The sequence below is a fragment of the Neophocaena asiaeorientalis genome, unplaced genomic scaffold (assembly GCF_003031525.2).
Source record: "Neophocaena asiaeorientalis asiaeorientalis breed wild unplaced genomic scaffold, Neophocaena_asiaeorientalis_V1.1 scaffold166, whole genome shotgun sequence".
NCBI lineage: Eukaryota > Metazoa > Chordata > Mammalia > Artiodactyla > Phocoenidae > Neophocaena > Neophocaena asiaeorientalis.
Window position 1 is genome coordinate 2,057,273 of NW_020174933.1, and position 26,637 is coordinate 2,083,909.

The window sequence follows — 26,637 nt, forward strand, 5'->3', positions numbered from 1 at the left end:
AGGTGGTCACAACTCACATGGGTTTTGTTTTTTTTTTAAACCACTTGTTCTGAGATGAGAAGCACCTGTTTCTGAACACTATCAAAGTCTTTAGGCCAATTCTACATGAGCTGTCAGTGATTCGATAGATATAAAATTTGGCTAAAATTAAGCCCCTTTCTGGACAATTCCTGGTGATCTGCTATGAGAGACAGACTTAGCTGGGAAGTGCACAAGATCTGTGATATTAACAACAAACCCCATCTGAGTTTCACCCTCAACAAAACCTTTACCAGAGATGGTAGCAAACTTAAGTGATTTGAGTTTCACCTCCTTCCCTTTCTCTACTACTATGAATGAGGCTGGCAAAAAGGGCAAACACAGGCAAGTAGGAGGAAAAGAGCAAGAAGGCGGAGATAAGGTCAGTTTCTGAATAATCAAAAGTTGGCTGTGTTTCTATGCTCTATTTATGTAAGATTCAACAACCTTCCCTAGCCTGTATTTCCTACACCAAAACCATCAATCAGATATCATATCCCTATATTATCTCCTTTCATTGTCCCCATCTCTGAAAATCAAATATATCCCTCAGAATATTCCTGGAAACAGGTGGTTTGGGGCCCCCCCCCATACTGACGTAAAGCACTGTTCATTGGAGAATTTTTGCTAGGCTCACTGTCTCAAGTGCTAAGTTCACTGCGGTTCAAGTGTTACAACCTGAAGGCAGGGGAGGGAGCCTCCGGTCACCAAAAATGATGGTGCAGGTATAAAAGAAAAGCAACGTTATGGGGGGGGGCTCTTTCTATGAGACCCATCACAGCAGATCAGAGAGGATGCACGGGCACACAAAGTAGATGCAAATGACCAGATCTTCTCTTGTCTTATCTGCAAGGAAGATAGCCTTCTTCACTTTTTTGAAGGTTTGGTTTGAGTTTGGTTTGTTTTATAAATGAAAAAGGATGGCACAGAAACTGTAACCGACTTACCCAAAGCCACACAGCGAGTCAATGGCAAAGCTGAGGAAAGAACCCACGGCTCCTCAGTCTGAGTTCAAATGCGTCCACCTGGTCTAAACCACTAGCCCACACTGTCTTCACTTTTTCTCCCCACCTCCTAACCAGTTCCCAAGGTACAGATCAGACCACAGGCTAAATGCCTCACAGTCACCTGTCTCTCATCCTCAAACAATGGCTAAGTCATGGTAACCCAAGTCATCAGTCGTGTGCGATGTCACCTGAAGGAATATATGATTATTACCCCCAAAAGATGCACTGCTCTTACTTTATAAGATTTTGCACTTTTAATATATTCAGATTCCTTACCGGCTTGTATGAGTAACAAAAAGGACATGGACATTAATGGTCTGATTACACTGTTCCTAGAAACAGAATATTATCTTGGACATAAAATCCAAGAGAAAAAAAAATGCCTAGGTTTATCAACATTTTTATCAAATGTCATTCATGTAAGAAATTGAGGAAAACCAACCTTTCGTGCACCTTTCCTTTTTCATCTCCTAGAGTCACGGTCACTGTACGAACTCTGTCCAGGTCAAAGCCTGTATCATACTGTTGGAAATCGGATGTGATCCAGCCCACCCAGACGTTGGCAGGTTCTTGTCCAGGAAAGATTCTCACTGAGTAATAGTACTGTCGAGACAGCAACACCAAGTATTGGTGAAGTAAAAAGAAACAAAACTTTGACTTGCAATGTCTAAGAAGACATGTCTTTGTTTAAAATCGTTTGGCATATTTGCAGCAACATGGATGCAACTAGAGATTATCATACTAAACGCAGTAAGTCAGAAAGAGAAAGACAAACGCCATATGATATCACTTATGTGTGGAATCTGAAATATGACACAAGTGAACCTATCTATGGAACGGAAACAGAATCATGGACATAGAGAACAGACTGGGGATGGCCAAGGGGAGGGGGGTGGGAGAGGGAGGGACTGAGAGTTTGGAATTAGCAGATACAAACTGGTATATGTAGAAAGGATAAACAAGAAGGTCCTACTGTATAGCACAGCATAGGGAACTATATTCAACATCTTGTCATGGATATAATGGAAAAGAATCTGAAAACAATATTGGCTTGGCCAAAAAGTTCATTTGGGTTTTTCCGTAACATCTTACGGAAAAACCCGAACAAACTTTCTGGCCAATCCAATATACACAAATGTATAACTGAATCACTTTGCTGTACACCTGAAACTAACACAACGTTGTTAATCAACTATACTTCAATAAAGAAGAAAATAATAGTATATTCAATACTAATAATAGTATATTCAATTATGCTATAACAACAACAACAAGAAAACCCAAAGCTTAAAGCAGCAAAAAAAAAATCCTTTGGCCTAAGCAAAATGTTATAGGCACGAAGGACTGATGTGGCAAAGGAAAAGTCCTAAAACAGAGATCCTGAATTATTTCAGAAATAATGGGAAAAACAGAAAAGACTATCTGAGCAAAAGATGATCTGAAGCTTTTTATACTTCCAAGTATGAATGGATGGGGGAGTACATATATAGTAAGTTTATGTGATAAAATCGTCAATCCATTACACAGGTAAGCTTTGAATTCTTCAAGCTGACACAAGAACAATAATCTATGCTACAGCTTTTATACCTGTTTTATACCTTGAATATGCTATCACTAACATAATATTTGGAACCCTTAAAATCACTCTGAAATAGTTCAGATCTGATATGTGAAAGTCAAGTTCAAATATGGGGGCACTCTAAAAGGGACACAGCTATATATATTTTTTCCATTTGGCGTTTTATGAGAAGTGCTTTAAAAATTCAAAATGGCAGACAGCACACCTTGACCTCTAACAAAGTATGATAAATAATCTTGCAGACATATCACTGAGACAAAAGAAACTGCAAAATGTACTTGGAAAACTTAAGTGGCAAATAAAATGCTGTCAAGAAAGAGGATAACAAAACCAGGACTGAGGGTGTCATGAAGGATGATTTTTCCTAAAATAGCTCTCTTATTGCATAATATCCATTAGAATATACATACATCTTTCAACTTTTCAGTCCCCAAGATATAATTGAATAATTATTTTAAAAGTAAGCTTGCTAAATAGTACGAATCAATGTTAACTATTTGAAATGCAAAGCATGCTCACTGACAAATCGAGATAAATGACAAAAGCTGCAACCTCATACCGTGGACGTTTGCATCAAGTAATCATAGTCGTCCCTCTCATCTGCTAGGACATCTTCTGTGAGTCTTGCAGAGTGGCTGGTGCTGTAATCTGGCTTTGTCCTTCTAAGCAAAAATCTGGAATGTAGTAGAGGACTAGGAATAAGCAACATTAAAATGTTCTGCCTATCTCAAACACAAACATATAATTAACTTAGGAGGGTGGTTGTCAGCCAGGATGATTAGCTCCCAAGAGGACATCTGGCAATATCTGGAGATAGTTCTGGTTGTCACAACTTGGTGGGGGAGGGGTGCCACTAGCATCTACTGGTGGAGGGATCCTGCTAACCATCCTACAATGCACAAGGCAGACTCTTACAATAAATAATTATCTAACCCAGAGTGGCAATAGTGTTGAGGTTGAGAATTTCAAATTCAGTGTAAGAAAGGACGCTAAAACAATCTACCTTCTTCTCCATTAAAAAGTACTATTTAGAGAGAATACTCTGAGGTTCAACCAGTAATGTAAATATAAACATCTTAAAAACTAACTCTTGGGAGAAAATACAAATCATATATCTGATAAGGTTAATATCTAGAATATACAAAGAATTCCTACAACTCAGCAACAAAAATGCAAATGACCCAATCAACAAATGGGCCAAGAACTTGAATAGACATTTCTCCAAACATGTTATACAAATGACCAATAAGCATATGAAAACATGCTCAACATCACTAATCATCAGGGAAATGGAAATCAAAACTACAATGTGATATCACTTCACACCCATTAGAATGGCTACTATCAAATAACCAGAAAGTAACAAGGGTTGACAAGGACTTGGAGAAATTGGAACCCTCGTGCAGTGCTGATGGGATTGTAAAATGGTACAACTGCTATGGAATACAATATAAATTTTTTCCTCAAAAATTTAAATATAGGGCTTCCCTGGTGGCGCAGTGGTTAAGAACCCACCTGCCAATGCAGGGGACATGGGTTTGAGCCCTGGTCCGGGAAGATCCCACACGCTGTGAAGCAACTAAGTCCGTGCACCACAACTACTGAGTCTGTGCTCTAGAGCCCGCGAGTCACAACTACTGAAGCCCGTGTGCCTAGAGCCCGTGCTCCGCGACAAGAGAAGCCACCGCAACGAGAAGTCTGCGCACCGAACCAAAGAGTGGCCCCCGCTCACCACAACTAGAGAAAAGCTCACACGCAGCAACGAAGACCCGATGCAGCCAAAAAATAAATAAATAAATTTATTTTTAAAAAAAATTTAAATACTGCAGTACCAGGCATCCCAGTTCTGGGTATACATCCAAAAGAATTGAAAGTAGGGTTGTGAAAAGATATTTGCACACCCAAGTTCTTAACAGCATGATTCACAATAGCCAAGGGGTGGAATCACCCTAAATGTCCATCATCGGATGAATGGATAAACAAAATGTGGTGCATATACACACACTGGAATATCATTCAGCCTTAAAAAGGAAGGGAATTCTGACATATGTCACAACACATATGAACTCTGAGGACATTAAGCTTCATGAGGTAAGTCAGTCACAAAAAGACAAATACTGTATGATTTCATTTATATGAGGTATCTAAAGCAGTCAAATTCATAGAAACAAAAAGTAAAATGGCGATGACCAGGGGCTGGGGCAGGTTGGAAAAGGCAAGCTATTTCATGGGTGTAGAGTTTCAGAGTTTTGCAAACTAAAAAAGTTCCGAGATCTGTTTCACGACAATGTGAATATACTTAGCACTACTGATCTGTACACTTAAAAATGTTTAAGACGCTAACTTTTCTTTTTACCACAATAAAAAAAATTCATAGGGCTTCCCTGGTGGCGCAGTGGTTGAGAGTCCGCCCGCCGATGCAGGGGACACGGGTTCGTGCCCTGGTCTGGGAAGATCCCACATGCCGCGGAGCGGCTGGGCCTGTGAGCCATGGCCGCTGAGCCTGCGTGTCCGGAGCCTATGCTCCGCAAAGGGAGAGGCCACAGCAGTGAGAGGCCCGCGTACCACAAAAAAAAAAAAAAAATTCATAGAAAAAATAACTCTTGAGATAGATTGTTAGTGGTAACAAATTAGCTGGCCAACAGGCTGCTTTTTCTTCTGTAGAATCCTTGGTACATAAAGAAGGAGGAAGAGGAAGAAAAAATTGACTTTGGAAATCCCTTACCCACTATTACCCTCTCCTGTGATCCTCTAACATAATAACTATATATTTAAAATCATTTAAAAATTAAAATTAAAAAAAATCATTTTGCATGGATCAATGACCTTTGTTTCAGACGAGAGGGCTTTTCCTGAGCATAATCTTTGTGGTTGTTAAACTCTGGTTTTGTAGCTTCTTTGTCTTTGTCCACTCGATCTGGCACCAGATGGCCATGAGCTGTCTTCATGAGAACCTCAAAGTCCGAATCCACATCATAATCCTCCAAATCATTCTTGGGCCCAAAGAGACCGGCGCCAGGGATCCCTCCAGCCGCAGTCTTGGAGAAGACCTCCGCGCACTCGATGGGCATGCTCAGACGATAAAACATGAGATCCGTGCTGCTGTTCTGAGAGCCAAAGGACTTCTGAGTGACCTTTAAACACGGGGAACTGTCGATGGTGCCGTCAATTCTGGTCACCTAACAAATGAAGACGTGATTGTTCAAATGCTCATCACGGTCAGTTTCCTGATTCTAAAACCCTAACGTGCATCACACCTTTACAACCCAAAACATGGCCCGCCCATGGCATAATTTTATAAATGAGATCATTAACTAGAGGGATTGCTGTGTTACAGACATACTCACAGTTCTGTTTCTAACTCAGAAGATGACTTGGGAAATTCATGCTAAAACTGTATATATTCAGATGGAGCCTGACATCGCCTACATAAAAAAAGAATTATATACAGTTGACCCTTGAACACCGCAGGTCTGAACTGCTTGGATCCACTTATATGTGGGTATTTTTCAATAGTAAATACTACAGCACTACATAATCCACAGCTGGCTGAATCCGTGGATACAGAGGGCCGACTATAAATTATATGCAGATTAACCCCGAAGTTGTTCGAGGATTAACTGTAGGTAATCAGTCTAACCAGCCTCTCATAAGTACCTAAAATCAGAGGGTAATCCTGCCCTTAGATTTCCTTACAGTGGAACACATCAGAGCCATCATTTTAAGTAAATGACAGTAACTGTCCAAGTGGGAACACCCGCTCCTGCTTTTTGGCAATGGTCTGATTTTCAAAGGAAAAGCAAACCTCAATATGTTCATGGTTTGATGGAACTTGGAGAAACTGAGGAAGCCTCTTGCTTAGCCACATGGTAATATCCCTGTTCGTGTTAACGGCAAATGGTTCATAGCCCTCTTGTAAGCCACAGATGGTGAAATATTTCAAGGTGCTGACATCCTTTCCAAAGTTCATCCTGCCCACTTGAGCCACTCCAAGGCTACATACAGGTATGAATCCTGGGAAGAAAAAAAATACATCAAAATCTTCAGTATCATTCGTATAAGATCCTTTTAGCATGGAAAGCGCATTGCCAAAGAGCCTGAAATGTGCAAACATCAAACACAGCTGAGCTTTACATGTAACTCAAAAAAGAAAAAAAAAAAAGGATTGGAGGCCACATTTTTAAAGGTGTTCATTCACTTATAGCTAGCTGCTTTTGATCTCCGAAGAGAATTTTGCCTCTTTTTTTCCCCCTAGGGTACCCTAGATCTAAGCGTAGAAAATATACATATAAATAAGAATTCGGAAGTAGCTGCTAAAATCCTACTGAAACTCCTCCATCTGACCCTTTCCCTTCAATGTCACTGTTGGTATAGATTAAGCAGGGTAATGCAAAATTAACATAAATAGCTAAGATAAGAAATCAAAAAGTTAAAAGTTAACAAGAAACTAAATCAAAAGCAACAGCAATGAGCAATGAAGAAAAAAACAAAATATTTCAATGTGTGGCAGGGATGGTTAATCTTTCCACTATTAAATAAAAAGGGGAAACTACATTAATTATGTTAATTGTCTGAGTTCTTTGGAATCAGCTGTCTGGCAAGGGGATGAGATGATACTTTTCAGTGGAGGGGGCATTTACGTACTCTTCATATCTTTCTGTAATATTTTACATGAAAGTTCAAGTAGTCAGCACAATAAACAAGGTCAGTATTGGGATGCAGGCTACAAATTAGAAGATCTAACTTGCAGATCAAAAAAGCAGGGGATCCTCAGAATAAGCTGACAGATTTCTACCTTTATGATGTCCATTTCTTTCCTTGTTGAAATTAGTGGCAGTGAAAGCAATGTATAACTCTCAAGACAGCACAAGACAATAGAAATTACATCTGATAATTCATAATGATTTCATCCAATTTGTATCATCAATATATATTTAAATAAACGGTTGAATCATAGCATTACCAACTGGGAAGCAAGAACACATCCAGCTGGGTTCAAGGGAATGATGAGTTTCTAGCTAAAACTAAAAAAGCCACAGCTGTGTCTGCAGCTGTGCCAGCTCTTGATGCAGTAGTCAAGGAAAGTTGTCTTAAATAAGTGTCCTCAAAGGAATCAAAGAAAAGGATTGGATAAATGCAATAGATCTGAGACAGCTTGAACTACATTTGCACAAACGGGAAAACCTAACATTCATTTGACATAAACTAGGGGATACCGAGGCAGAAACATCTCTGCTGATGCTACACATTTTTCTTTCTAACCACTTTATATGTAGTTGGAGTTCCTACTCTAAAAGTGAAGTTACTGGATACCTTAAAATATCTGTAGAGTAGATCTTTGGGTATTTGTTATACTAATATCTGAACTTTTCTGTATGTCTGATATATTTTCATCTAAAGTGTTGTGCGCAAAGATTTGTGTCCTAAACTGTTCACTATGGCTATGTATACAATCATAGAATACTGTTCGGACAATAAATATGTGTTTTTCTTTTCCTGGAGACGGTATACTACTTAGCTTTTGAAAATCTGCTTTTCAAAAGTTCATTAATATATAGGAAAATATTCACAGTATGTATTATTTCGAGAAAGAAAGATGGAACATATGGCTTATTTTTAAAGATGCAGAAACACCAGAAGGGGTTTTTTTAAATCAAAAAGTTTCAGAATGGTGGAATTTTTAATGCTTTTTCCCTCTTTTTATGTCTCTCAATAATTTTTTTCAATGAATATGTATTGTATGATGACAACAAACGACAGCCTTCGTAAAAATAAAATATTCATTTAAGGAAATGGGATATACCTACTTCTTTCTTGTATAGAAAGGTGGAAGAATGATGTGGATACAAAATGGTCCAAACAACATGTTCTTCAAGTTGCTGAAGTTCAAGTTCTCATTGCTAGTGAGTGTGCAGTGAGCTTGGTACCAGAAATCTTGCTAATAAAATTACACTAGTACAGGAGTGCTGAAAAGTGATTTAGCCATATGCATTAAGACACTTTCACCTATTCATTTCTTTATCCAACAGATGTTTATTGAGCAGCTACTGTGTGCCAGAAACAAGGAATACTAGGTCACTAACACAGACCCAGCTAAATGTTCTCATAGTCTAATACGGTGGGGAGACAAGTGAAGAAGTAATAAAATAACCTACTGACCCATCTAAAAAGAGGGAGTGCTAAGAGCCGAGGAAGAGTAGAGAGATGAAGTCGGGAAGATTTTGCGGAAGAGTCACCATCTAAGTAGAGGGCAGACAGGCAGTCCTGGGAAATGACTAAGAACAGGGACTTTGGAATCCAAGAGACCTGGATTCAAGTTTCAGCTCCACCACTTCTTGGCAAGTTACTTAAATTCCCTAAGCTTTAATCCTTTCTTCTGTAATATCTACCCATGAGGGTTATGGTTTTAAAAACAAGATCCTGTATGTATAGTGCTTAATATATACGCTCACTAAACTCAATTTTAAATGGAAAAAAAAAAGGTAAAGGAAACTAATAGGTGTAATAAGAGAATGGTTAATTATGATACATACACAAGATTAAATAGGTAGAGTCATTAAATATCATGTTCAGGGCTCACCAAAATAAAACTATACAGGGAGGTAAAACTAACATGGCAACATTTAAAAACTGGTGATTCCAGGTGAAGCATACACAAGTGTACATTGCCCTATTCTTGTACTTTTCTAAAACGCTGACATTTCTCAAAATATGATATTGGTAAAACTACCACAAGTTATGCTTAAAATACTTTTATGCCTTAGGACAACATATTATATATAATATTACGTTTAAAAAAGGTGGCAAAAAATTATTTTTACATCTCAAACCTTTAAATGGGAGAAAAACACATTAAAAGTCAAATTTCTCTCTGGGTAGTAGGAATATAATTTTTAACCATTTTCTTATACTCCTTTGTATTTTCCAAATGCTCAAAAAGAATATATTAATTTTATGAAAGATAAATAGATACACTTTTTCATTAGCTTATAGCAGTAGATGGTTTTTTCACTGCTTTAGCGTTTTGGTCTCCTTTAAAGGAATTTATCTGTGAAAGTACATCCATAAGTAGAAACTATGCTTTTTTCTCTTTGTAATTTAAATGAAGTAGAACTTAATAAAAATTAAATTGTATTCTGACTTCAGAAGATGCAGTTTTAATAGCTGTTATGATAATAAAACAACAGATATTTCTAAAAACTACATTTTTAAAATTAGCATATCACAGCAGGAACAACTATATGGCAATGGTATCAAAGCAGATGGAGAGTGGAGGAAAAACTCCAGGTACTTTTCAGTGGCCACATGGGAAAGGGCCAGGCCTCAGTCACTTCCATTTGGCCAATGCCCTGCAAATAAATGTGCTGACAACAGATGAAATGCTTAACATACAAGGTTCCCTAACAGCAGCTAATTCCCTGAGTGTTCATCTCAGTGACCCTTAACGACCATTCATTGAGACAGGAATCATTATTATCTTTTTCCAGTGATTTAAGTCCAATCTCGGCTTAAATCACAGCTAAGTGGCCAGAAAATAAACCCAGGTCTGCCAGATCTCAAGCTCCGTGCTTTAATTCAGGCCTGCAATCACCAGAGAGTAGAGATTTTAGGTTTCCTGGACCATATGATCTTGGTGAAAACTACTCAGGCCTGTGTTACAGTGCAAAAGCAGCCACAGATAGTATGTAAACAAAGGAGCATGGCTGTGTTCCAATAAAACTTTACTCACAAAAACTGGTGGCAGGCTGGATGCGGCCCTCAGACCTTAGTTTGCCAACTCCTGCTCTAAGTTTTCAATATTCAAACATTGTGTATCAGTTCCCTCCATTTGGCAAATATCTAAAGAACACCGACCAGGTACCAACCGCTACTCTAGGCACTGGAAATACAGCTGTGAACAGAACAAAAAGGAGTCCCCACCTTTCCGGAGCTTATCTTTATGTAGAGAAGGCAGATAAAGAATAAATAAATAGTTACCAATATACAGAACACAATGTCAGGACATCATAAATGCTATCAGGACTGACGGAATGTTTTGCCATGAATACATAAGACAAGTTGATAAATGACCTCACTCTTAATCATTTCCTACAGCAAAACATGATAACTGAGGTTCAATTCTTTATTAGCTTGAGGTATGCTGAACGCAAAAATATTCCAACCCAATGAAACAGACTCCCACAAATTCACATACACACCCCGGCACAGGTGAAATGTTGGTCCTACCTTCCTGTCCTTTGTGTTCTCGACCTTCTATTCCAAATACCTTAACTGACACCCTGCAAATAACAAAGTCTGATGTATCTAAGGGAAGTTTTCTTCCTGGCAGTGGGTCTTGAATTAGGACACATGAGTCCAATTGGTTACTTGGGCCTGTGCCAGACCCGCCCTAGCTATTTGTAAATCTGTTAAAACAGTAGCTACAGCTTATGGTTAAAACTGCTTCCTCCAACAAAAGACAGATGGCTACAGCAAATTTTAACTTTCTCTGTTGAGAAGCCTCTTCACTCCTGGGCAGAGGGGTGTGTTGGGAGCATGCAAGTCCAGCAAAAGAACTGGCAGTCACAGGATGTGGCGCTGAGAGGCCAGCGTGAGAAGAAGATAAAGCCGATCACAAGCATACCAGCTTTTCCTAAGAATATACGATTTCAGATTTCAAATTTTCTAAAATACAGATAGGAATCAACATTTACAAGCCAAACCAAACGGCCCAAAGCAGACAAAAATGGCCGATATTATACTAACATGTAAATTTGAGTAATTTGATCAGAAGGAAGGGTAACATTTACTGGTGGCATACTATGTGCCAGAAAAGATATAAGCACTTTGCCATTCATTATTATTATTATTATGCTTTTTTAAAAAAAATTTGGCCACGTTGTGCGGCATGCAGGATCTTAGTTCCCCCACCAGGGAATGAACCCATGCCCCTTGCGGTGGAAGCACGGAGTCTTGACCACTGGACTGCCAGAGAAGACCTCCCACTTATTATTAAATATTAACCCCATTTTTCAAGATGAGGAAACAACTAAGATGTTAAATCATCTTGTCGAAGGTCCTACAGCTAGTTAAATGAGATGCTAAAAGTTGAATCAAGAATGCAGAGAAGGAGGGAAAAACAAAAACAAAAAACACTTGCCTTAGATTTCTGGGCTCTTTAGACTTGCAAGGGGCATGAAAAGACCATTTCCAATTAGTGTTTTTTATTTTAAGGATATGAAAACAGAGGGGCTGGCCATCTGCCCAAGATCATATGGGAAGAATGATTTTCAGAATAGGGTCTAGAACCCAGGGCTTCAGACATGATATTTGTTGCTTCTGTTTCATGTTGGCTTTGAAAATGAATTAAGGAATTATGCTAAGTGAGGTCTTAGGGAATTTTCCATGATGCAAATGCATCTTTAGTGCATGGACTCTGTAACATCAATGCTGGCACAATAGGGACATTCCCAAACTTTCTTCGTGGCTCTTGGTTTATTTCAGATAAGCAAAGCAGTAGAACTTTTATGTTTGACCTTGAATATCATTTTAAAGCCATCACATTCTCTCCATCAGTACACATCCAAAAAAAGGAACGCTTAATATACACAGGGTTCTGACATCCTTTATTCTGATTCCTTGATCTTTTCAGTATAATTTAAACATTAAATCTTGCTGTTTGGCTCTATAGCATTCATAAGTAATAAGCCATTGGTGTTGTAAATAAGCCATTGGTGTTGTACATCTGTATTACCCCCAGTACCTGAAACATTCATTCACTATATGCAAAACTGCCAATTTGCGGATAGGCTAGTATATACACAAATTACCTCATTAACCACCTACAAACTTTATTCATTCTCAAAATGGTCTGTAAGGTACAAATTTCCTCTGTTCATCAATATATAAAATTTAACTGTCAATTATCGGATCAGTTTAAGCTAAGCAGTTTGAATTTCACTGAATTCCCCAATCATTTCACAATGAATTTCCCCAAACAACATGTTGTTTAGATTACATACACGTAAGCTCAAAAGCTATATATTAAATAATAATAATCTGAAATTTAACACTAAATATGAAAAATCTCACTGCCTGAAGTATTCCATGAATGTAGTACATATTTAAGAGTTTCATTCCTGCAAGTATCCAGAGTGTTTCTAGCACAGCTTCCCTTTCTGATTCCAGAGAGAACTATGAGACTGATTATGCTGGTTTCCATCATCTTCATACTCTTTAGAATCTGTCTACCACTTTATAACTGTCTTTATCTTCACTCAAAATATGTAGTGTCCCAACCCAATTCCCTGACTGCTTGAATTGCTCCACTGCAGTGAGTCATAATCCTAACTTCTTCCTTCCTTCAACAATAGTTTATTTTTAATTAGGGCGATTCCCAATAACGTTACTTTCCCAGGTCTGATACAAACCTGGGTCCCAGGTCTGTACCAAGAGCAAGTTGTACAGAATGTCACTAGTGACAGAATGGACAGATGTTATGATGGAGCCAGGAAGGTAGGTATTTGGGACAGTACAGACCCCACCTGATTTCACACCGTGTTGACAGCTACTCTTCTGATGAGCCATACACATCTGCCAAATAGTGCATATTTCAACTGAGGGTAAAAAGAATATTGTATTGTAAGTAGAGACTGACGGTTCTATATTCTGGTTTTTTCTTTCTTTCTTTTTTTAAAGGCAGCAAAATAAAATCAATAATGGAAAGTTATCCCTCTCTTTTTCCTTAGAGGTCTTTTCTGCCTAAAGCTATGCAGCTATTTTAATTACAAAAATATTCTTCTGGTTTTCTGCCAAGGAAAGGAAGTCCATGCAGTCCCAGCACCAGGAATTCAGTTTTGCTCACTGTCCTTTCAAGTGGCAGATACAGAATCAAAAGCATCCTTTCTGGATTTGATTATAATCATTACAGGTGTAGAACCCGAGGGCCCTGAGATAATCTTTACTTACAGAAGAGCTGACAAGCTTGAAAAAGCTCCAGTGTAATGAGACATTTACACGACGCAAGATATATCCCAGAGCCTACTTTGTAAAACACAGGTAACCTCCAGACAAAATAACTATTCTTTCACCATCTGGCAAGATGTTAAATGATTCTCCGCCTTGCTTTAAATTAAGGATATGATTAGTTCTTCAAATTACACTAAGCTCTTGCTCTTACATAAGAGTAAATTGAAAATGGTTCTAGATGAGTATGGGATATAAGCGCAGAGGGGTCGTGTATTAGTTTCCTCGGGTTGCCATAGCAAAATACCACAGACGTTTTCTTTATTCCTTCATCTATCCACAGACACTTAGGTTGTTTCCATATCTTGGCTATTGTGAGTAATCCTGCAATGAACATGGGAGTGCAAAGATCTCCCTGAGATCCTAATTTCTATTCCTTCAGATCTATAGCCAGAAGTGGTTTTGCTGGAGCATACGGTAGTTATAGTTTTAATTTTTTGAGGAACCTCCATACTGTTTTCCACAGTGGCTGCACCAAGTTACATTCCCACCAACAGTGCACCAGGGTTCCCTTTTCTCTACACCCTCACCAACATTTGTTACCTTCAGTTTTTTTTTGACTATAAATGTTCTTACAGGTGTGAGATGATATCTCGTGTTTTTGACTTGCCCTTCCCTGGTGATTAGTGATGGACAGCACTTTACATATCTGTTCAGTTTCTTTGACCATTTTTAAAATGGGCTATTTGTTTTTTGTTTGTTTTGTTTTGGTTTTGGTTTGTACTACCGAGTTGCAGGAGTTCCTTATATATTTTGGATTACCCTTTATGAGATACATGATTTGCAAATATTTTCTCCCATTCCATAGGTTGCCTTTTCGTTGTGTTCATGGTTTCCTTTGTTGTGCAGAAAGGTTTTAGTTTAATTCCACTTGTCCATTTTTCCTTCTGTTGACTTTTCTTGTGGTTGAAAAAATCACTGCCAAGGTCATTGTCAAATAGCTTCTCCCCTACATTTTCTTCTTCGGGTTTTACAGTTTCAAGTCTAATGTTTAAGTTTTTAATCCATTTTGAGTTGATTTTTGTGTATAATCCAAAATCATGTTGTGCAGTCACAAAAACATTTTCTGTGTGGTTCAAAATTAGATAAGTGTCCAATTTCATTCTGTGCATATGAATATCCTATTATCCCAACGCCAGTTATGAAAGAGATGACACTGTCCTCACTATGCATTTTTGTTATGCTTGTCAAAGATCAGTTGACCACATGTGATAAATTTCATAGTGAAGTTTACCTCCAATAAAGTTCAATGATCGTCTCTGTAAAAGTATTGTATACCTTCTGTTAAAGTGATAACTAGTGATTACTGAAAACACCTGACGTTACTGTAAATGGTATCTTCTATTTAATTTAGTTTTCCAGGTTTTCTGTTGGTATAGAAATGCTACCTTGCTAAATGCTCCAGTTATTCCTAGTAATGTCTGTAGGTTCTATAGGGTTTTCTCTGCAAATGATTAAATTATCTGCAAATAATTATAGATTGCTTTTCCTCTCATTCCAATTCTTAACATTTCCAATTTCTTCTTCTTGTCTATTACAAGTTTGAAAACCAATTTAGGACTAGAGCCTTTTTAGCACAAGAATAAGCTAAAGTACTAAAAGAGTTTATAAATGCTCTATATTTAAATTCCTCTCACATCTACCTGTCTTTATATCTGTGCCATGCTTGATTTAGGATTTTTACCACCTTCATCATTTCTTCTTATTGCTACAGAGAATGTCAGCTCAGACATAAATATATTGGCTAGTAAAGCAATCAAAAGAACAATGTGGTAAAATATACAAAAATATATTTATTCTCTACTAGCCTTGTTCTTGTCCCCCACCTAACATGGTAAGTATCATCTCCACTGGGCTCCCGAGGAAGTATATCAAGGCATGCTTCACATAAAAATTATCATTTAAAAAAAAGCTTCAGTCTCAAATTTGATATGGAATAATCTCTGGCTTTGATAAGATGAACTAGACTCTGGATGAATCAGAAGAACCCCTTTCAGGTTCTTTCTATGGGGCGTCATATCTCAATTGGCTAACAGGTCTCTGTGGGTAAAAGTTAGAATGTCTTCTATGTTACGGGCAACTTGATTTGTGATAAAATTAACTCCTGATTAGTTAACTGTGTATGGACTGGGGGAATACATCTAAAAATTCCTGACGAAGAGAAATGCTTGAGGTAGACCAGTTCACAAGCATTAATTCCTGTTCTCCACCTTTCTGAGTAGACAGGCACTAAGGATGCCCTTTGATAGTTTTGCGAGTCTGAAGATTCAGTTGAAACTAAAAATGTATTGGTCAATGTATTTGTTTTCCATTGCTGTTGAACAAACTACCACAAACTTATCAGTTTAAAATAATGCCCATTTATTATCTCCTAGTTCTATAGGTCAGAAGTCCAGGTATGGCATGACTGGGGTTCTCTGCTTAGCATCATGAGGATGAAATCAAGGTACTGGCTGGACTGTGTTCTCATCTGAGGTTCGGAATCCTCTTTCCAGCTCCTTGGTCGTTAAATGAATTCAGTTCTTTGTGGTTGCAGGACCAAGGTCTCCTTTTTCTTGCCAGCTATCAACCAGGGGCTGTTCTCAGATTTCCACCATGTGGCCCTCTCACACCACAACAGTTTGTTCCTTCCAGTCCAGGAGAAGATTTTATCTCACACTTTGGATCTCTGTGACTTCAAGAAGGAACCAATCTCTTTTAAGAGCTTCACCTGATTAGGTCAGGCCCATATGGCTAATCTCCACTTGAGTAACTCAAAGTCAACTGGTTAGTAACCTAATCATGAGAGCTATACCCCATCATACTCAGATTCTGCCCACACTCAAGAAGAGAGGGTTATACATGGCCTGTCCACCACGGATCAGGACTCCTAGAGGTTGCAGTCTTAAAATTCTGCCTACAACAGAGGGTACTGCCAGCTCTTTCCTTGGGCTCTCCCCATTCTCTATCCTGAATGTTTGTCAGTACAATGGTAGTAAGAGATGAGGAAAAATTCACAGAAAACCTTACCAGGGACGGCATCTGCACTTGTCAGCACTATTCCTTTGTTGACATTACAGCCAGAGGACTCTTTGAAAAATGAAGAATCAATTAATCTGTTTGTTTTACTTAGAGATATTCTGAAGAGATTTAAAAAAAAAAAAATCAAATAGAAGGGAGAATCCTAAAAGAGGACCTGCCACATAGACGAAATAGCTTTTAAAGTCTGAGAACTCCACTCCAGCACTACACAATGCTCTTGATCTCGACCATGTAAGTTCTGGTCCTTTGAGGGGAGATGAGAGGCTAGCAGAGCTTGTTCTCCTACCAGAGGCCAGTGTATCTCAGCAATTTTCTCTTTGTCCAGTTCACATATGAGCTTTAAGGTCAAGTCTGTGGTCACTGAGGTAAAGTGCAGTCCCTATATGGGAAAGAGATCTGTAGCTTTTTAGAAGAGCCCTAAGTATGTTTAGCCATGTTGTCTACCAAGCTGATCAGATAGGATCTACAGAGTGTGTGTGCATGTATATGTATATATTTTATACAGAGAAAATTTTCTGTCTTACCACACAGTTCTTTCGATTGCTTTACATATGACTGAGCTATCTCTGCAGCAACAAAAGGAAATTATGAAGATGTTAAAAAAAATACCAAATCAAGCATGGCACAGACATAAAGACAAGCTAGGTATAAGAACAATTTGAAAATAGAGCACTTATGAAACCTCTTTGGTACTTCAGCAACAACTGTATATTCCTAAATTAATGGTTTCTCGAACATGCTCCTTTGAGTCATAGATATCCCCAGGGCTCACTTTCAGTGGTGGTGGGTGAGTTAGGGAGCTCAACTCAGGGCCTCACACTGTAGTTTTACCCAGAGCAGTTCCCCTGTATTTTTTAAGAAGCTATGTAAAGTTAATAGGGAGGAATAGGAAAAATTCCACTCCCAAAAAGCGTTTGGAAGTCACAGGCATGGATAAACTCTGTAGTCCTTCTTATGGCAGAAAATGTGGAATTATCATTAACCCCTAAAAAATTAATAGTTAATGGTCATGGCTAAATAAAATTTATCATCTGCCTTAGAGACCAAAAGGATACATACCAACACATCCAACAATAATCCAACTGATGGACCATAAAATTTTCAGACAGTTCATCAGAATGCTGTATTAACTCGATAATTGAGTTATCAGGATAAGTTTCAAGTCATTTTTAAAATTTTCAAAATTACGTGAAGTGTAAAGTCAAAAAACAAAGTTGTTTATATGACTGCGCCACTCAGACGCACCTCAGAGCCTAGCTCATCACTACAATGGTAATTGGTCTCTGTGACAGGGCTGTAGCATGAACATTATGTGCTTAAATAGTATGAACGGGCATTCTGCATTGCTTATAATTCTAACATCATTCTGTGAATCTACGTCATATAAATCAAACAAGTAAAACTCACATAGGCATTTCAAGAATTTAACTTCATGAGAAGAAACGCATCACATGCAAGCATTTTAAAATACAACCAATTAAAAAAAAAATCTCAGGTCATATCCATAGTAGTGGACAGTATAGACAGATAACATAGAAAAAAGTCCTTCTCCCACCTTCCCTGTGATATGCTGACACTGCTAAAAGCAATACTACAGGAGGGGAGATAGGTGATGGAAGGTTAGAGGGCCAGTTTTGAAACCGAGCAGGACCCTTGGGGCTCCTGGGGCCGAAAGCCTTTCTGTGTCTTCCGTTTCTTGTTTGTAGGGAACAGACTCCAGCCTCCACAACCTTCCTTGAGTTCCAAAGGGCAGATTTGAACAGTTGCTAATCAGGGAAAGGAGGGGATGCAGAAACAAGGGAGGAACAGCCCAGAAACAATAGTGCAGCCCTAAGGCAGGGTCCTGGCTCTGCCTCAAGGGATACATATAACTGTATCTTTAAGCTCTTTATAGAACTAAACCCTCAACAAATGGAAGATGTCAGCATTCTTCATTCCAGTTTAAAGGAACCAGAGAAGCTCTTCAAGAAGACCACCTCAGGCCAGATTAAAAGAACCACAGAAACTCACCAGATTACCTGAGACCAGATTAAAGGACTGCAGGCCCTGCACACACCCTAATCTTATCAGCAACCCCGTCCTTGAACCAATGTTATAAAACTCCTCACCAAATCCTCCCAGGTTGGGGCACACAGTTTTCGAGGGCAGGAGCCCACTGTGTCCCCCTTTGCCTGGCAAAGCACTAAAGCTATTCTTTTCTACTTCAACCCAAAACTCTGCTCTGAGATTTGATTTGGCACCGGTACACAGAAGCTGCGTTGTCGGCGTCAGTTCACCCGCCACCCAGCTATACAGGTATGCAAAACAGAAATTAAGTTATAAAAATGCAAAATTCCTATTATTTTCACAAACCTGTGTTTAAGAAATGATGGTCATACCTGCTCAAAAGCTTGTTGAATGAATAACTATAGAACTTAATGCAAATAATGAGCTGGCTAACTTTTTGAGGATTGGCAACAAGTTTACAGAGTATTAAAAGTATTTATTGGGGTATATCTTAAAATCCAAGACTATATATACATATATATTCAAGTAATAGGATATATTCAAAGCCATTTTGAAAAAACCTGTTAGCTCATTTTGAAATGAGATATATATAAAATATTTTGTTAGATATTATCTTGTTTATATGCTCTAGAGTACCACTTTCAGTGATGATGTAAATGTTCTCTATCTCTGCTGTCAAATCGGGCACCATTAGCCATAGGACCCTACTGAGCACTTGAAATGTAGCAAGTGCCACTAAGAAACTCAATTTTTTAATCTATTTCACTTAAATTAATGTAAATTCAAATAATCCCATGTGGCCAGTCTACTGGAAGTACAGCTCTAAAGAACACCTACCTTCTCATTTGCTTCATAAAGGGCTTTTGTTCTTTTCTTACAACCCTGTTCAAGGTCATCTCAGAGCCCCACAGGCAGAGGTATTTTTTCCCTGCATTGTGCTTCCATAGAACTTTCTGCATTTCTTTATTTTAGAACTTATCCACTGAACAGAAATTATACAAGTGAGAACTTCCCCTGGTACTCTATCATCTGCATAAAGATAGGACAGCTTTGTCATCTCAGCATCCAGCAGAGGGCCTGATACTTGGTAAGTTCTCATTACATTTTTTGTTTTTTGAAATGAATGAACACATAAAAGCCATAAGCAGTTGATTAAACAGGGAAGTTCTAAACGAATATTTAATATTTGTGGAAAACTGTCCTTTTGCCTGCCATTTCTCTTCTTATTCACACTCATAAAAGCCATTTCTGCCTTATGGGAATCCTAGCTAAGTAGCAGAGAGAGAGTTTCTGCTAAAGTAATTTCAAGGGTATTGAACCAAATAAGCCACATGGCAACCTTGTGATCTACAGCTGCAACTCACCTGCTGGCTCACCCTCAAACCAAGATGGCTGGTCAAGAGGCATCAGAACAAAGAGCTTTACTGTGCCCCAAACCTGAAAACGACACGAGATGCAGTACACTTACCATCACCAACATCAAAGTCCTTGAAAGCCAATTCTGAACCCGAATCATCCAGAAGGATTTCGCCGTTCAGTGTGAACATCATGGTATGTTCTGTCATGTCAACCATACACCCCACAACATCGCCTGCTTGCCAAGAGCGCCCATAGTGCTCACTGCCCTGGTGCCACCGCTGGGCCTAGGGACAGAAGAGTCATTGTCACAGAGAAAGCCAGCAGAACAGCACCCACCCACCCCGAATCGGCATGACTCACAGTAGCCTTTGTATTAACGCAGCGGAAGGAAGGAATATAGTCAGCACATCTGTCTACAGACATGCACAAAGCAATGTGGAGGTGCCTGGGGATGCTGAACCCCTGATACTAACATTGTATGTTACTGAATCTAGAGAAAAACCCAAATGCTATTTCATGATTTTCAAAGTCTAATATTTAAAAAATCAAACCCCACATCTTTTCTATTAAAAGAAAAACTGTCTCTTTAGAAATTTATTTTTCTCACTACAATGAATGCTTCCCAGGATATGGGCTGCTTTTGTCTACTCCCCCAAATACAGAGAAGTATGAGCAGAGACTCAACTGGGAACTGATCAGAGAAAATGACATTCTAGTTTTCATTTATTTCAAAATAAAATCCCATTCCTTGGAAGCAAAGGCACTCGCACTTCAGCAAAACAGAAATCTAGAAGCATTTCAGTACATACTAAAATCAAAAAAGGTTCAAATCAAACTTAAATATATTCTCAAGATATTTACTGAAATAGTAAGCCAAAAATTGAATATATATGTCAGCACTGCCTTATATAATACACATAAAATCTCATAAATACCTGTGAAACATAGGATAAATGTCACTTTTTAATCTATAAGTATGTTCCACTGATTTATAGATACAAAGTTAGTTATATTAAATATTTTGTCAGATAAATCTTTAAATTTATCCCTAAAGTATCACCTTCACTGTGAACTGACATATAATGGGATACAGTCACCAATGCAAAACAATGATTTGATTCTTCTAAAGCGTAACACACTGTACTTTTTAAAAATTTTAACTAAATTAGATATCAAAAGGTGTTAAATTTTTCCATCTGAAATAAAAAACAGGATTCAGGAATTATAATATTTCAGAACACAGTGGGTCAGTTGGCCTAGAAGCCACAACACTAATTTATAGCCTAGAAATGCTTTCCCACACACACACCTGGGTACCCAGGCATCAAATCTCTTCATGATTGCTTATTTATTCTAATTTTCTTTTTTTTAATTAGAAAATACTTTTTTTCTCCAAAAAGAATACAAATTCACTGAAGAAAATTAGGAAATAAAAATAGGATAAAAAAATAAAATGTCAATAATTTCATCCCCCCAAAAAGACTATTATTCTATTATGGCTGTGTCATATACACATACTTATTTTTTTATTATTTTTAAAGTTTTTGTCTTGATATTCCTACTAATGTGTTTCTTTTGTATAATTTTTGAATTTTATTTTATTTTTATATACAGGTTATTAGTCATCCATTTTATACATATTAGTGTATATATGTCAATCCCAATCTCCCAATTCAACACACCACCACCACCTCCTGCCACGTACCCCCCTTGGTGTCCATATGTTTGTTCCCTACATCTGTGTCTCTATTTCTGCTCTGAAAACGGGTTCATCTGTACCATTTTTCTAGGTCCACATATATGCGTTAATATACGATATTTGTTTTTCTCTTTCTGACTTACTTCACTCTGTATCACAGTCTCTAGATCCACCCATGTCTCTACAAATGACCCAATTTCCTTCCTTTCTATGGCTGAGTAATATTCCATTGTATATATGTGCCACATCTTCTTTATCCATTCATCTGTCGATGGGCATTTAGGTTGCTTCCATGACCTGCCTATTGTAAATAGTGATGCAATGAACATTGAGGTGCATGTGTCATTTGGAATGATGGTTTTCTCTGGGTATATGCCCAGTAGTGGGATTGCTGGATCATATGGTAATTCTTAGTTTTTTAAGGAACCTCCATACTGTTCTCCATAGTGGCTGTATCAATTCACATTCCCACCAACACTGCAAGAGGGTTCCCTTTTCTCCACACCCTCTCCAGCATTTGTTGTTTGTACATTTTCTGATGATGTCCATTCTAACTGGTGTGAGGTGATACCTCATTGTAGTCTTGATTTGCATTTCTCTAATAATTAGTGATGTTGTGCAGCTTTTCATGTGCTTCTTAGCCATCTGTATGTCTTCTTTGGAGAAATGTCTATTTAGGTCTTCTGTCTAGTTTTTGATTGGGTTATTGTTTTAATATTGAGCTGCATGAGCTGTTTATATATTTTTGGAAATTAATCCTTTGTTCACTGATTCGTTTGCAAATATTTTCTCCCATTCTGAGGGTTGTCTTTTCGTCTTGTTTATGGTTTCATTTGCTGTGCAAAAGCTTTGAAGTTTCATTAGGTCCCATTTGTTTATTTTTGTTTTTATTTCCATTACTCTAGGAGGTGGGTCAAAAAAGATCTTGCTGTGATTTATGTCAAAGACTTTTCTTCTATGCTTTTCTCTAAGAGTTTTATAGTGTCTGGTCTTACATTTAGGTCTCTAATCCATTCTGAGTTTATTTTTGTGTATGGTGTTAGGAAGTGTTCTAATTTCATTCTTTTATATGTAGCTGTCTGGTTTTCCCAGCACCACTTATTGAAGAGACTGTCTTTTCTCCATTGTATATCCTTGCTTCCTTTGCCATAGATTAGTGGACCAGAGGTGCAAGGGTTTATCTCTGGGCTTTCTATCCTGCTCCATTGATCTATATTTCTGTTTTTGTGCCAGTACCATACTGTCTTGATTACTGTAGCTTTGTAGTATAGTCTGAAGTCAGAGAGTCTGATTCCTCCAGCTCCATTTTTTCCCCTCAAGACTTCTTTGGCTATTTGGGGTCTTCTGTGTCTCCATACAAATTTTAAGACTTTTTGTTCTAGTTCTGTAAGAAATGTCATTGGTAATTTGATAGGGATTGCACTGAATCTGTAGATTGCTTTGGGTAGTATAGTCATTTACACAACATTGATTCTTCCAATCCAAGAACATGGTATATCTCTCCATCTGTTGGTATCATCTTTAATTTCTTTCATCAGTGTCTTATAGTTTTCTGCATACAGGTTTTTGTCTCCCTAGGTAGGTTTATTCCTAGGTATTTTATTCTTTTTGTTGCAGTGGTAAATGGTAATGTTTCCTTAATTTCTCTTTCAGATTTTTCATCATTAGTGTATAGGAATGCAAGAGATTTCTGTGCATTAGTTTTGTATCCTGCAACTTTCCCAAATTCATTGATTAGCTTTAGTAGATTTCTGGTGGAATCTTTAGGATTCTCTATGTATAATATCATGTCATCTGCAAACAGTGACAGCTTTACTTCTTCTTTTCTAATTTGTATTCCTTTTATTTCTTTTTCTTCTCTGATTGCTGTGGCTAGGACTTGCAAAACTATGTTGAATAATAGTGGCCAGACTGGACATCCTCGTCTTGTTCCTGATCTTAGTGAAAATGCTTTCAGTTTTTCACCATTGAGAATGATGTTTGCTGTGGGTTTGTCATATATGGCCTTTATTATGTTGAGGTAGGTTCCCTCTATGCCCACTTTCTGGAGAGTTTTTATCATGAATTGGTGTTAAATTTTGTCAAAAGCTTTTTCTGCATCTCTTGAGATGATCATATGGGTTTTATTCTTCAGTTTGTTAATATGGTATATCACATTAATTGATTTGCATATATTGAAGAATCCTTGCATCCCTGAGATAAATCCCACTTGGTCAAGGTGTATGATCCTTTTAGTGTGCTGTTGGATTCTGTTCACTAGTATTTTGTTGAGGAATTTTGCATCTATATTCATCAGTGATATTGGTCTGTAATTTCTTTTTCTGTAGTATCTTTGTCTGGTTTTGGTATCAGGGTGGTGGCCTCACAGAATGAGTTTGGGAGTATTCCTTCCTCTGCAATATTTTGGAAGCGTTGAGAAGGACAGGTGTTAGCTCTTTCCTAAATGTCTGATAGAATTTGCCTGTGAAGCCATATGGTTCTGAGCTTGTTTGTTTCTTGGAAGATTTTAAATCACAGCTTCAACTTCAGTACTTGTGATTGGTCTCTTCATATTTTCTATTTCTTCCTGGTTCAGTCTTGGAAGGTTATACATTTCTAAGAATTTGTCCATTTCTTCCAGGTTGTCTATTTTATTGGCATAGAGTTTGCTTGTAGTAGTCTTTTAGGATTTCTGCGGTGTATGTTGTAACTTCTTTTTCATTTCTAATTTTATTGATTTGAGTCCTCTCCCTCTTTTTCTTGATGAGTCTGGATAATGATTTATCAATATTGTTTATCTTCTCAAAGAACCAGCTTTTAGTTTTATTGATCTTTGCTATTGTTTTCTTTGTTTCTATTTCATTTATTTCTGCTGTGATCTTTATGATTTCTTTCCTTCTACTAACTTGGCGTTTTGTTTGTCCTTCTTTCTCTAGTTCCTTTAGGTGTAAGGTTAGATTGTTTATTTGAGATGTTTCTTGTTTCTTGAGGTAGGCTTGTATTGCTATAAACTTCCTTCTTAGAACTGCTTTTGCTGCATCCCATAGGTTTTGGATCACTGTGTTTTCACTGTAGTTTGTCTCTAGGTATTTTCTGATTTCCTGTTTAATTTCTTCAGTGATCTCTTGGATATTTAGTAACATATTATTTGGCCTCCATGTACTTTGTGTTTTTTCATTTTTTCCCCTATAATTCATTTCTAATCTCATATCGTTGTGGTCAGAAAAGAGGCTTAATAGGATTTCAATTTTCTTAAATTTACTGAGGCTTGATTTGTGACCCAAGATGTGATCTATCCTAGAGAATGTTCCATGTGCACTAGAGAGGAAAGTGTAATCTGCTGTTTTTGAATGGAATGTCCTATAAATATCAATTAAATCTATCTGGTCTATTGTGTCATTTAAAGCTTGTGTTTCCTTATTAATTTTCTGTTTGGAAGATCTGTCCATTGGTGTAAGTGAGGTGTTAAAGTCCCCCACTATTATTGTGTGACTGTTGATTTCCTCTTTTATAGCTGTTAGCAGTTGCCTTATGTATTGAGGTGCTCCTATGTTGGGTGCATATATATTTAAAATTGTTATATATTCTTGGATTGATCCCTTGATTATTATGTAGTGTCCTTCTTTGTCTCTTGTAACATTCTTTATCTTAAAGTCTATTTTATCCGATATGAGTATTGCTACTCCACCTTTCTTTTGATTTCCATTTGCATGGAATATCTTTTTCCATACCCTCCCTTTCAGTTTGTAGGTATCCCTAGGTCTGAAGTGGATCTCTTGTAGACAGCATATATATGGGTCTTGTTTTTGTATCCATTCACTGAGCCTGTGTCTTTTGGTTAGAGCACTCAATCCATTCATGTTTAAGGTAATTATCAATATGTATGTTCCTATTAACTACATAGCCCACTGCATTTTCATCGTGTCTATCTTTCTGTGAATGTGGTTTTTGTTCCACAGGCTGCAGGACTGTAGTTCTTCTTGCTTCTGCTGTCTGCCCTCTGGTGGATGAGGCTATCTAAGATGTTTGCACAAGTTTTCTGATGGGAGGGACTGGTGGTGGGTAGAGCTTGGTGTTGCTTTGGTGGGCAGAGCTCAGTAAAACTTTATCCTGCTTGTTTGCTGATGGGTGTGGCTGGGTTCCCTCCCTGTTGGTTGTTTGGCCTGAGACAACCCAACACTGGAGCCTACCCGGCTCTTTGCTGGGGCTAATGGCGGACTCTGGGAGGGCTCATGCCAAGGAGTACTTCCCAGAACTTCTGCCACCAGTGTCCTTGTCCTCATGGTGAGGCATAGCCACCCCCCACCTCTGCAGGAGACCCTCCTAGCAGGTAGGTCTGGTTCAGTCCCCTGTGGTGTCACTGCTCCTTCCCCTGGGTCCCAACACTACTTTGTGTGTTCCCTCCAAGAGTGGAGTCTCTGTTTCCCCCAGTCCTGCCGAAGTCCTGCAATCCAGTGCTGCTAGCCTTCAAAGTCTGATTCTCTAGGAATTCTTCCTCCCATTTCCAGATCCTCAGGTTGGGAATCCTGACGTGTGGCTCAGAACCTTCTCTCCAGTGGGTGGACTTCTGTGGTATAACTGTTCTCCAGTCTGTGAGTCGCCCACCCAGCAGTTATGGGATTTGATTTTACTGTGATTGCGCCCCTCCTACCTTCTCATTGTGGCTTCTCCTTTGTCTTTGGATGTGTGGTATCTTTTTTGGTGAGTTCCACTGTCTTCCTGTCGATGATTGTTCAGCAGTTAGTTGTGATTCCGATGTTCTCGCAAGAGTGAGTGAGCACACATCCTTCTACTTTGCCATCTTGAACCAATCTCTCCATATTTTGTATTTTTAATTTTAAAATATATTATGCAGCTAAAATTATCATTAAACACTCATATAATGTATAAATAAACAATAAAAGAAGCAATTGAGGGGAATTCCCTGGCAGTCCAGGGGTTTGGACTCTGCACTTTCTCTGCCG

The 26,637-nt window shown here is 38.2% G+C and overlaps 1 protein-coding gene across 1 annotated transcript in view; it reads right to left on the reverse strand.

Moving 5' to 3' along the window:
- RYR2 (ryanodine receptor 2) overlaps positions 1 to 26,637 on the reverse strand; it is a 510,734-nt gene that overhangs the window by 233,143 nt on the left and 250,954 nt on the right. The window contains exons 29-33 of the mRNA XM_024761485.1: positions 20,105 to 20,279; positions 6,410 to 6,618; positions 5,431 to 5,783; positions 3,164 to 3,278; positions 1,468 to 1,628 (exon numbers count right to left, since the gene is read on the reverse strand). Coding sequence (XP_024617253.1) covers positions 1,468 to 1,628; positions 3,164 to 3,278; positions 5,431 to 5,783; positions 6,410 to 6,618; positions 20,105 to 20,279 — 1,013 coding nt within the window. The remainder of the gene's footprint in view (positions 1 to 1,467; positions 1,629 to 3,163; positions 3,279 to 5,430; positions 5,784 to 6,409; positions 6,619 to 20,104; positions 20,280 to 26,637) is intronic.